At 45.7% G+C, this 12,403-nt stretch overlaps 1 protein-coding gene across 1 annotated transcript in view; it reads left to right on the top strand.

Moving 5' to 3' along the window:
* NOTCH4 (notch receptor 4) overlaps positions 1 to 12,403 on the top strand; it is a 58,781-nt gene that overhangs the window by 32,842 nt on the left and 13,536 nt on the right. The window contains exons 13-20 of the mRNA XM_060693350.2: positions 196 to 300; positions 796 to 883; positions 2,027 to 2,260; positions 2,923 to 3,035; positions 6,582 to 7,000; positions 8,038 to 8,364; positions 10,108 to 10,271; positions 11,751 to 11,973. Coding sequence (XP_060549333.2) covers positions 196 to 300; positions 796 to 883; positions 2,027 to 2,260; positions 2,923 to 3,035; positions 6,582 to 7,000; positions 8,038 to 8,364; positions 10,108 to 10,271; positions 11,751 to 11,973 — 1,673 coding nt within the window. The remainder of the gene's footprint in view (positions 1 to 195; positions 301 to 795; positions 884 to 2,026; positions 2,261 to 2,922; positions 3,036 to 6,581; positions 7,001 to 8,037; positions 8,365 to 10,107; positions 10,272 to 11,750; positions 11,974 to 12,403) is intronic.

Here is a 12,403-nt window from a genome sequence, read left to right as displayed (position 1 = left end):
GCGTGGAAATCCATTCAAGGACCTTTGATGTTGGTCTGCAAAGGAAGCAGCTGTTAAAAATGCACGGGGTTGGTTGGCAGTGTGACTTACTCTGCTCCACCCAGGGAACATGTCCAGTTCCTCATTTCCAGTCCTCATTTCTGACTTGATTTTCTTTCCAGCCTTTTGTGTTGCTCAATTTGACTTAAATTTTAGGTAAAACGTCTCAATCCTAAGATCAGGTCTACTGTGGAACCGAACGACAAGGGAAACAAGCTCCCGTTTGCTGGACGTTTCCTTGGAGAAGCTGACCAAACTTCTGTAAGTGATACTTGAACTGGACTTGTTTGCTTAAATATTGTAGTCCCAGATCCAGGGTTCCTGGATTTTATCACTACTGCAGGTAGTCCTCGATTTACAACCACAATTGAGCCCAAAAATTTCCATTGCTAAGTGAAACATTTGTTAAGTGAATTTTGCCCCCTTTTACGACCTCTCTTGCCATGGTTGTTAAGTGAATCACTGCAGTGGTTAAGTTAGTAACACGATTGTTAAGTAAATCTGGTTTCCCCATTGACTTAGTTGGTCAGAAGGTTGCAAAAAGTGTTGGCATGACACCCCCCCCCCAAGACACTGCAATCGTCACAATATGAGTCAGTCGCCAAGCATTACATGGCCATGGGGATGCGGCAACAGTCATAAATGTGAAAAATGGTCATAAGTCACTTTTTTCAGTGACATTGTGACTTCGAACGGTCACTAAACAAACTGTCATAAGTTGAGGACTACCTGTCATGACAAATTCTCTCCTTCCAGTGCCTGCCAACACAAAAATGTCTCAATGGAGGAACCTGTACCAAGACGGCAGATGGTTTTCGATGCTTGTGTCCTCCAGGAACAAAAGGTGAGGGAGAGATTTGTGTAGGCCTGAGCAAAACACACTGAGCCAGGAACAATCAACTGCCTCCCACAATCAAAATGGCAGAAGGCTTGGTGGTCAAGTTTCAGGTGAAACACACCATATTAAGATAAAATGAGGTAATAAATTCTATGCCCCAAAGAGCATATGGGGCTGGGACTGAGCTGCCATGTCAGCCTAAGGAAAATGGGGTGTGTGCCCCACACCATGCAAAAGAACCAATACTTGCAAGACACTCCCCAGAGGGAGATACCATATTTTTTGGAGTATAAGATGCTCCGGACTATAAGACACACCTACCTTTTTTGGGGAGGAAAAAAAGAAAAAAAATCTGCCTCTGCCTCCCAGCATCCATCTGGTATTCATCTGGCCCGTTTGCTGTAGCCCATTCACCACCACCCGTTTGCCGCTGCCACCCATTCACCACTGCCACGGCCCATTTGCCACGACCTATTTGCTGCCACCGCGGCCCATTTGGTGTGGCCCGTGTGCCGCCGCCTGTTTGCTGTGGCCTATTCACCACTGCCGCAGCCCATTTTAGTGCAGCCCATTTGGCGCGGCTGTTCGCTACCGCTGCACCCCCTTCCCCACTGCCACGGCGGCCCATTCTAGAATATCTGATTGGCTCCGCGTCAACCCCTTCTCCCTCGACGCAACATTCGCTGTATAAGACGCACCAAAATTTTCAGCCACTTTTGGGGGGGGGCAACTGCGTCTTATACTCTGAAAAATATGGTATATCACTTATAATATAATATATCTCTGATAATTGATCTCTTATGGATATAAATATTTCGAATCCATCCAGAGCGATTTATTGGAGTGATCAGAGCAGTGTTTCTCAACCTCAGCCATTTTAAGCTGTGTGGACTTCAACTCCCAGAATTCCCCAGCTGAGGAATTCTGGGAGTTGAAGTCCACATGGCTTAAAGTGGCTGAGGTTGAGAAACACTGGATTAGAGCCACTCTTTGTGCTGGGTTGCCAGTTTGGACCCACACTGCTGCTCCCAACCCGGCCTCTCTTCATTTTAATTAAAAGGACCTTTTGCCTAAAATAAAATGAAAGCTAGTGAGATTGACTGTGTGGCCGAAGAAGAGAGGAATCTGACATTCTTTTTGTCCTTCCAGGACCCAATTGTCACCTGGATCCCTGCTCTCTAGCCAGCCCTCCCTGCTACTATGGCGGGACCTGCGTGACTCAGCCTGAGGGGTTTTTGTGCATCTGCCCCACTGGATATGTGGGAGAAAGGTGTCAGGGGGTTGTGGATGCCTGCTTCTCCCAGCCTTGCCGCCAGCCTGGGTCCCAGAGCTGCCAATCTGATGAACATGGTTTTCACTGTCTCTGCAACCCTGGATATTCAGGTAAGGTAATAGCACTATAGCAATAGCACTTATATACCGCTTCACAGGGCTTTATAGCCCTCTCTAAGCAGTTTACAGAGTCAGCATACTGCCCCCAACAATCTGGGTCCTCAGCCAGAGGTGGCATTTGCCAGTTCTCTGAACTACTCAAAATTTCTACTACCAGTTCTCCAGAACCTGCAAAACCTGCTGGATTTCACCCCTGCTTACAACCATTTTTCACACTTAACAACTGCTGTAGCAGTTTGGACTCTTTTGCAACTGACTCATATTTATGACGGTTGCAGTGTCCCGGGGTCATGTGATCCCCTTTTGCGACTTTTGGATAAGCAAAGTCAGTGGGGAAGCCAGATTCACTTTACAACTCTGTCTATTACTAGTTTAAGAACTGCAGGAGTTCACTTCACAACTGTGGCAGAAAGGTTCTAAACCGAGGCAAAACTCACCTCATAGCTATCTTGCTTAGCAACCAAAATTTGGGTTCCATTGTGGTCGTAAGTGGAGAACTACGTACAAATCATCAGAAATTGACCTTGTAGCAGAAACTGCTAACATCAAATTGCCAGAAGTTTAGAAAAAAGGAAGGGACAACACTGGTAGATTGCAAAGAAGAAACCAACAGAAGTAAAAATTAAACAAACTGTGTTTGTTCTTCCCTCCAGGACTTCTGTGTGAGTCAGTGATTGACAGTTGCCAATCAAATCCTTGCCTTAATGGTGGAAGCTGTAGCGTGCTGCCCAAGAATCCTATTGAATTCACCTGCCATTGTCCACAGGTATGAATGGGTCAATTAAAAAAAAAAGTAGAATTGAAGAGCAGAAGTCTTCTAATATTTGAGGGGCTGCCACAAAGAAGAAGCGGTCAAGCTATTCTCCAAAGCACCTGAAGGCAGGACAAGAAGCAATGGGTGGAAACCTATGAAGGAAAGAACTAAGCTAGAACTGAGGAGAAATTTCCTGATAGTGAGAACAATTAATCAGTGGAACGACTTGCCTCCAGAAGTTATGGGTGCTCCAACACTGGAGATTTTCAATAAGAGTTTGGAAAGCCATTTGCCTAAAATTCATTAAATTTAATGAAAAGAAGGACTAGGGGTGACATGACAGCCATGTTCCGATATCTCAGGAGTTGCCACTAGGAAGAGGGAATCGAGCTATTCTCCAAAGCACCTGAAGGCAGGACAAGAAGCCATGGATGGAAACTAATCAAGGAGAGAAGCAACCTAGAACTGAGGAGAAATTTCCTGATAGTTAGAATTAACCAATTCACAACTTGCCTCCAGAAGTTGTGAATTTTCCAAACACTGGAAGCTTTTTTTTTTTTAATTTGATTTATATGCCGCCCTTCTCCGGAGACTCAGGGCAGCTTACAATGTGTTAAGCATTGCCTTCATACTTTTGTATATTTTTTATACAAAGTTTTTATACAAAGTCAGCTTATTGCCCCCACAATCTGGGTCCTCATTTTACCTACCTTAGAAAGGATGGAAGGCTGAGTCAACCTTGAGCCTGGTGAGATTTGAACTTGCAGTAATTGCAGGCAGCTGATGTTAATAACAGTGCTTTAGTCTGCTGCACCACCAGGGCTCCTTTTAAAGAAGAGATTGGACAGCCATTTGTCTGAAATGCTATAGGGTTTCCTGCCTGAGCAGAGGATTGGACTAGAAGACCTCCAAGGTCCCTTCCAACTCTGTTATTCTATTCTATTCTATTCTATTCTATTCTATTCTATTCTATTCTATTCTATTCTATTCTATTCTATTCTATTCTATTCTACTCTACTCTACTCTACTCTACTCTACTCTACTCTACTCTACTCTACTCTGTTTGAAAATAGGTAGGGTTTCCTGCTTGAGCAGGATGTTGGACTAGAAGATCTAGTCCAACATGTTAAATTAGATGGTGGGATAGTTAAAGTTTAATACAAAAGTTAGTAACTTTTCACCCGTCAAGCTTTCAAGAGGCCCAGTCAATCACTGCGAAATAAATCAACGACGTCTTTTAAAATTCCAAAATCACATAAGACAAGAATACAAAACAAATTTACAATATTTCTTTGGGCATAATGTGGACACGGACCCAGTTATGGTGTTTGAATGATCTGGGTTTAAGGATAAGCATGTTGTGTGGACCCAATGAGTAGTTCATTACATAGTTTATAGCATCCTTTTGCTCAAACAGCCCAGGTCCCTTCCTTGTCCAGATGGATATAAATAGTGGCTAATTCTGTTTGCTAATAAAACTTTTCCTGGATGGTTGACTCTTGTTAATCAACACTGAGGACCAGATGGAGATTAACAAGCGAAACCATAGAAGGAGGGAGGTGAAATAAAAAGCTCTTGAAAAGACAAGGTTGGTGGCCATTGGATACACCGAACTGGGAAGGACCATTTTCCCAAGAAAAGCGATACCAGATGCCTCCTAAATATTTTGGACTCCAGTTCCCTACTTTCCTAGTCACATGGTCCCACGTCTCTACTGACTGGGAATGATGGCAACTGCTCATCAGTAACAGTAACAGAGTTGGAATGGGCCTTAGAGGTCATCTAGTCCAACCCCCTGCTCACGCAAGAGTCCTATACAATTTCTGACAAACGACTGTCCAGTCTCTTCTTAAAAGCCTTCAGTGACGGGGTATCCGCAATTTCCAAAGGCAATTTGTTCCACTCATTGATTATTCTCACCATTAGGAATTTTCTCCTTAGTTCTAGGTTCCTTCTCTCCTTGATTAGCTTCCATCCATTGTTTCTTGTTCTGATTTCAGGTGCTTTGGTAAATAAGTTGACCACCTCTTCCTTGTGGCAGCCCTTCAAGTATTGGAAGACTGCTATTATCTCACCCTGGTCCTTCTTTTCACTAGACTAGGTATCCCCAGTTCCTGCAATCATTCTTCATATGTTATAGCTTCTAGGCCCCTAGTCATCTTTGTAGCTCTTCTCTGAACTCTTTCCAAAATTTCAACATCCTTTTTGTATTGGAGTGACCCAAACTGGATGCAGTATTCTAAGTGTGGTCTTTAAGGCTTTATAAAGTGGTACTAATATTTCGCATGATCTTGATTCTATTCCTCTGTTTGGCTTTTTTGGCCGCTGCTGCACACTACTAGCTCATAGTTAGAGAGTTGTCCACTAGGACTCCAAGATCCATCTTGTAGTTACTACTATTGAGCCAGGTTTCACCTAGTCTGGACCTGTACTTTTGGGTTTTCTTGCCTAAGTGTAAGTCCTTGCTTTTCTCTACATTAAATTTCATTTGGAAATTTCATCACCCAGACAGAGGTCTAAGCTTAGGGAATGTTGAGTAAATATCTGGTAAGAAGATGGGATGTTCTTTGGTTGAATAGGCCAAGGATCTGATCTAGCATAAGGTGGTTTCTGCAGCCGCCCGAGAGCTATACTGTATAAGACGCACGTTTTCCCCCCTAAAAGAGGGTAGAAATGTTGGCGCATCTTATACACCAAAGCCCCGCCCCACTCGTTCCATTTTTGTGAAAAACAGACCCGTTTTTTGCCTGATTTTATCAGAAATGGGGTCATTTTGCCCTCCCCCAGCCCTCAGGAGCACTCTGCAAGCCTCCCAAACTTTTTATGCATCCCGTTTTTCGCAAAAAAGGCCCATTTTTTGCAAAATGGGGGCGCTTTTGCCCTCCCCCAGCCCCCAGGAGCACTCTGCAGGCCTCCCAAATCCTCTATGTGCCTCGTTTTTTGCTCCTGGGGCTGGGGGAGGGCAAAAACGCAAAAAAACAGCCTTTTTTGTGAAAAATGGGGTGCACAGAGGGTTTGGGAGGCCTGCAGAGTGCTTCTGAGGGCCAGGGAGGGTGTCAGCATTCTGATGCTGCCATAAAAAGACGAGGCTTGACTTTTCACCTACTTATTTCTCTGTAGATAATATCCCCTAGGAGATGGGATGGTGGGGGGAACATTCCTGTGGGGTGAGGTCAGAAGCTGGGGAGACTGACTTGGAAGATGGCCAATGAGAAGATGAGAATTGGGGAACGAAAAGGGAAGAGTTTGGGGGTCAGAAGGTTAGTATCGGCTACGACGAAGTCGGGGCCAGATCTGTCGTACTCAATAAATGGAATATTTCAGCAAAGATTAATTGTTTGGGAGTGCAATTTATTTGAGATGACATCGAAACCTGACAGAGGGCAAAAACTTTTTTCCCTTACTTACCTCTTTGAAATCTTGGTGCATCTTAAAAACTGTGCGTCTTATAGTCTGAAAAATATGGTAAGTGGGAAAAATTCTGAGGTGCCATCCTATAGCCAGTGATTTGTATGAAAATAATCCAACAAGACTGAGAAAGGATCTCCTCCACCCCAGGGTTATGATGGATCGACTTGTGATCTGCCTGCCCCACCTTGTGGATCCTCCTACTGCCACAATGGAGGGATCTGCATCGCCCGCCCATCTGGACCTCGATGTCTCTGCAAGGAAGGCTTCTCTGGGCCAGACTGCCACCAGCCTCCATGTTCCTCAGCCTCCTGCCCTGCTGCCAATGCCACCACGCTCTCCAGGTGCCCATCGTTGGCAAGAGATGCTCACTGTGACCGGATCTGCAGCTCTCCAGAGACCAGCTGGGATGGGGGAGACTGTGCACTGGGGTTGCTCAATCCTTGGGAGAACTGCCCGAAACAAGACCTGTGCCAGCGGGTTTTCCGAGATGGTCACTGCCAGCCCCCTTGTAACAATGAAGAGTGCCTGTATGATGGATTTGACTGCGTCCCACAGAAGGAGTGCAAGTGAGTTATCCCCAGATGGTACCATGAATCGGGGCGGGGGGGAGGTGGGTGGGTGGTGCAGCCAAGAAAGGATTCTCCTCCCCCCCCGACATAGTGTCAATCATCCCATTTGGCACCTTCCCCAAAAAAGTAACTCCTGGCACTTAGGAATTATCAAGAGTAAAACTTTATTGAAAGATCCATTTAGGCACAGCAGAAGCTAAGTCAGCTCTGAGGTTTTCCTACATAGGTAAAAATCCCTCTTCACCCCCTGGGCCACCCACGGTTCGTTGTCCACCAATCACACTCAGTACTTTTGTTTTGGGAAGACAATCTGTGGTGGTAGCTCCAAAAACTTGGCCTTGGTGGGTATCTCCTCTCCGGGCAGCAGAAGGCTTTCATGCGTTCCTTAGCCTCCCCCCTCACCCTATGAATTTACCAACCCGTCCCCTCCCGTTTCTGTTTGGCAAACTGCGAGCTGGAAGTTGATGCAGGCAACGATGAAAGCAAGTCAGTTTTGACAGCAGGAAACAACTGCACACCTACCACTGGTGCTGTGTAAAGATAAAGTTAAAGGTTTCCCTGTCCGGTTGTGTCCGACTCTAGGGCCCAAAGCTCATTTCTGTTCCTTGGCTGAGGGAGACAGCATTGTCCAAAGACTTTTTCCATTGTTATGTGGCCAGCATGGTTATATGCCAAAGGCACATGGAATACTATTACCTTCCCACAGAAGTGGCAGCAATAGCAATAGTACTTAGACTTATATACTGCTTCAGAGTGCTTTTACAGCCCTCTCTAAGCAGTTTACAGAGTCAGCCTCTTGCCCCTAACAATCTGGGTCCTCATTTTACCCACCTCGGAAGGATGGAAAGTCGAGTCAACCTTGAGCCAGTGAGATTCGAACTGCCAAATTGCAGGCAGCCGGCAGTTAGCAGAAGTAGCCTGCAGTACTGCATTCTAACCACTGCGCCACCGCGGCTCTTGTAGAGGAGGGAATGGAATGGGAGTATGTCTGCCTTCGTGCAGTGCGCTCCCCATTAAGGACCACTTCTCCTCAGCCCTTCCTATGCGCGATATTGTCGGGACTGCTTCTCGGACGGACACTGCGACAGAGGCTGCCACTCGGCATCCTGTGGCTGGGATGGTGGGGACTGCGCCTCTTCTGTTCCACCGGTAGAGTCCACGTTGGCGCTGGTGGTTCTGCTATCCCGGGAGAGCGTGCCGGAGCTCCTGCGTTCCCTGGTCGTCGCCACGCGGGCAGAGCTACGAATTCAACGGGACCGTCAGCACCGGGAGCGGATTTACCCTTACACAGGGAAGGAAGAGCTGGGGAGCCGGAGCAACTGGACAGGGATTCGGACAAAAGATTTGGCGGAGACCGTCGGGTAAGAAGGGGTTCTCTTATTTCTCACTGATATCTTCATCCTAAACTCCCTCCGTATGCCTGCTACTTAAAGAAAAAAAAAATTACAGTCCTCCTTTAGTGACAGCAATTAAGAGCTGCAATTCAGTCATTAGGTGAAGCGGTTGCTAAGTGAAACCACCAACTGTGCTTACATCATTTCTTGGCTTTACAGAACTGCATAGGCTGTAAATGCAAGAACTGATTGCAAAGTTATTGGGTTTTTTTGGTCACCCTTGTAATTGAATGGTCATTAAATGAAGAAGTTGCTAAGTGAGATCTACCTGTTGCTGAAAAATTATCAATCAATCCATCCATCCATCAATCAATCAATCAGAATAGAGCTGGAAGGAACCTTGAAGGTCTTCTAGTCCAACCCACTGCTTAAGCAGGGGACTTTATACCAGTGTTTCTCAACCTTGGAAGCTTGAAGATGGGTGGACTTCAACTCCCAGGATCCCCCAGCCAGCAGGGCTGGCTGGGGAATCCTGGGAGTTGAAGTCCACCCATCTTCAAGCTACCAAGGTTGAGAAACACTGCCTTATACCATTTCAGACAAGTGGTTGTCCAGTCTCTTCTTAGAAACCTCCAGTGATGAAGCACCCACAACTTCTGAAGGCAAGCTGTTCCACTGGATAATTGTCCTCACTGTTAGGAGGTTTCTCCTTAATTCCAGGTTGCTTCTCTCCTTGATTGGTTTCCATCCTTTGTTTCTTGTCCATATGATGCTGGCATCTTGCAAAAGAAAGTGTCAGCCACACATCTTAAAGTTCCTGAGTTGAGAAACACTGAACTAGTTCAAAGCAGATCAAAACCAGGTTTGTATAATTTCAGCCTTGTTACAATGCAGAAGATCATGAAATACTCACACGAATATCCGAAAGGTGCTTTTTTCAAGAGGCAACTGGACTTTCGGTTTTTTCTTTGAAGACCTTTCACTTCTCATCCAAGAAACTTCTTCAGCTCTGACTGGATGGTGGGGAATGGAAGGACGAATACTCCTTGTAGACAGCTGGTCATTTGCATCCTTTTAGAGAGGCCACCTGGAGTTGTCCAGGTCTCCACAATGACTCGCTAAAAGAATGCAAGTGACCAGCTGTCATCAAGGAGTATAAATCCTTCCATTCCCCACCATCCCATCAGTTAGAGCTGAAGAAGCTTCTTGGATGAGAAGTGAAAGGTCTTCAAAGAAAAACCAGAAAGTCCAGTTGCCTCTTTAAAAAAGCACCTTTGGGACAACCATGACGTGGATGACTGAGCATCTCCATAGACACTCAAATGGATGGTCAATCAAATGATGTCAAAAATCATAATTCTTTTTGTACTGGTCATTCATGATTGCATTCGAATGGCACAGTGGCCTACAAGTAAAGATGCTCACTTGCCAATCGGATGCTAGATGTAATTATCATAAAATTCATGTCAATATTCATTTCAGGATTTCATTATTCTCAATAATTTATAAAGAACAATGCTCTTTATAAGTAGATAAGTCTTTGTAGGGTTTTTCAAGTTCTGTAAAATATTATGAAACTTCATCTCTGTGGGGAGATAGCATTGCATATCAGCCTACAGAAATCTTCTCTAAATGGGGGTGAAAAACCCCACAGCTCTGGCTGCTCCAACTGTTGGAAGGACAAACATTTGGGTGATAAATGGAGGAAGTAATTCCAGGAAAATATAGTAACTGTGCTTATCGGTCACCTTTGTTTCTTCTTTACTGTAGATATACCGTCTTCCTGGTGGTGGAGGGGAGCTCGTGCCAAGGGCAGTGCCCCACTTCTGCCAAATCCGCCCTGAATCTTTTGGGTTCCTTGATGGCCAAAGGGATTTTGTCATCTCTGATCCCTCACCGAATAGTAGCAGCCTGGTTTGAAACTGTAGAAAACGGTATGTGTGAACATAAGAGAGAGAAAGAGAGAGAGAGAGAGAGAGAGAGAGAAGGTGTGACATCCTCCCTAACACACACAGTGCCTCCTGCACACTCCTCTCACACCCTTGTATACAGGTAGTCCTCAACTTAACGACCACAATTGAGCCCCAAATTTGTTGCTCAGTGAATTTCTCCCCATTTTACGACCCTGTCAGCACTAGAGTAAATGCAGGTTGAAGTGCAATTTATTTGAGACGACCTTGAAACTTGACAGACCCTTCTTGCCGCAGTTGTTAAGTGAATCACTGCAGTTGTTAAATTAATAACATCGTTGTTAAGCAAATCTGGTTTCCCCATTGACTTTGCTTGTCAAAAGGTCACCAAAAGGGATCACATGACCCCTGGACATTGCAACCGTCATAAATATGAGTCACTTGCCAAGCATCAAGGTTGACTCAGCCTTCCATCCTTCCGAGGTGGGTAAAATGAAGACCCAGATTGTTGGGGGCAATAGGCTGTCTTTGTAAACCACTTAGAGACGGCTGGAAAGCACTGTGAAGCGGTATATAAGTCTAAGCGCTATTGCTACTGCTATCTGAATTTTGATCATGTTACAATTGCGATGCTGCAGTGGACTTGAACTCACGGTCTTCTGCCTTTCTAGCCTGGTGCCTTAAGCACTAGACAAAACTGCTGCCCACCATTTTGGCCGACCCACTTTACAACCTTAATGTCTTACAACCATAACAGGGAAGTTCTATTACAGTTGTAAGCTGAGGGCTATCTGTACATGCGGCTTATTGTGTATGGAAATTCAGCGAGGTTATTTAACAGGGAATTCTCAGCATGTCCATCAAACCCAAATTCTTGGCTTTAGAAGGAGAAGCTTTGGTCATTGAACTAGTCTGAAACTGATCTAAGGTCTGTAGCAGTGGTGAAATCCAATTTTTTTTTACTACCGGTTCTGTGGGTGTGGCTTGGTGGGCGTGGCAGGGGAAGGATACTGCAAAATCTCCATTCCCACCCAACTCCAGGGGAAGGATATTGCAAAATCCACATTCCCTCCCCACTTCTGGGGGAAGGATATTGCAAAACCTCCATTCCCACCCCACTCTGGGGCCAGCCAGAGGTGGTAATTGCCGGTTCTCTGAACTACTCAAAATTTCTGCTACTGGTTCTCCAGAACCTGTCAGAACCTGCTGGATCTCACTCCTGGTCTGTAGTGTAGATCAGCAACCTCCAATCTTTGGGGCACCAGGGACCAGTTCCGTGGAGAGAGTTTTTCCGTGGACTGGAGTGGGCTTGGTTTCATTTGTTGCCTGCATCCCATGGATGGGGCTTTGCTCATTTGCATGGCCTGGTTGCTGGCATGACACGGACCAGTACTGGGCAAGGACTGGGGATTGGGGACCCTTGATGTAGATGGGTTCAAAAATGGAGGCAACAGGGAAGAGAATGAGACGGACATTTGACAATCTTCCTTTTCCTTTGACCAGATCCCGAGCCCTCCTCTTCCCATTTTTCTGGGCCCCTCGTTTATTGTGTGGGTGTTGGGGCACTCGTACTAGCTCTGGTGATCTTTATCGGGGTGTGGAGAATCCGTCGACCTCAGCATCGGGAGCACGGATCTCTTTGGCTCCCGCCAGGATTTGCACCCCGCCAAGGCAAGAAGCGTCGCTGTCGGAGGGATCCGGTGGGTGAAGATGCGATTAGACTGAAGTGAGTATTGAAAAGTGGATTGGGGGCTTTGCTTTCAATGGAGCATAGGTAGTCATTAAATTACGACAGCAATTGGGACCAGAATTGCCATTGTTAAGTTACGCAGTCATAAAGCATGACATCTCATGACTGCGTCGATTAGCAACAGAAATTCTGGCTGTCCCAGTTGCTGTTGTTGTTAAGGTTGTTAAGCAAGGATATAATGTGACTGGGACTTCCGATTTCCCGTCGGTTTCCCCATTGACTTAGCTTGTTGGAAGCCAGCAGAGAATGTTGGAAATTGTAATAACATGACCACGGCTCACTGCAATATTGTAATTGCGAGCTAGAGAACAAGTGCCTGAATCTGAGGACCCCTTGTTCAGCACCATCACAAGTTTTAGCAGTTGCTGAATGAGTGGTCATAACCTGAGATCCATGCAGATAATTA

The sequence above is a fragment of the Pantherophis guttatus genome, chromosome 2, assembly GCF_059756535.1.
Source record: "Pantherophis guttatus breed Tessera chromosome 2, ASM5975653v1, whole genome shotgun sequence".
NCBI classification, from domain to species: Eukaryota; Metazoa; Chordata; class Lepidosauria; order Squamata; family Colubridae; genus Pantherophis; species Pantherophis guttatus.
Note: the sequence above shows the minus strand (reverse complement) of the source record. Positions and strands in the feature narration are given on the sequence as shown.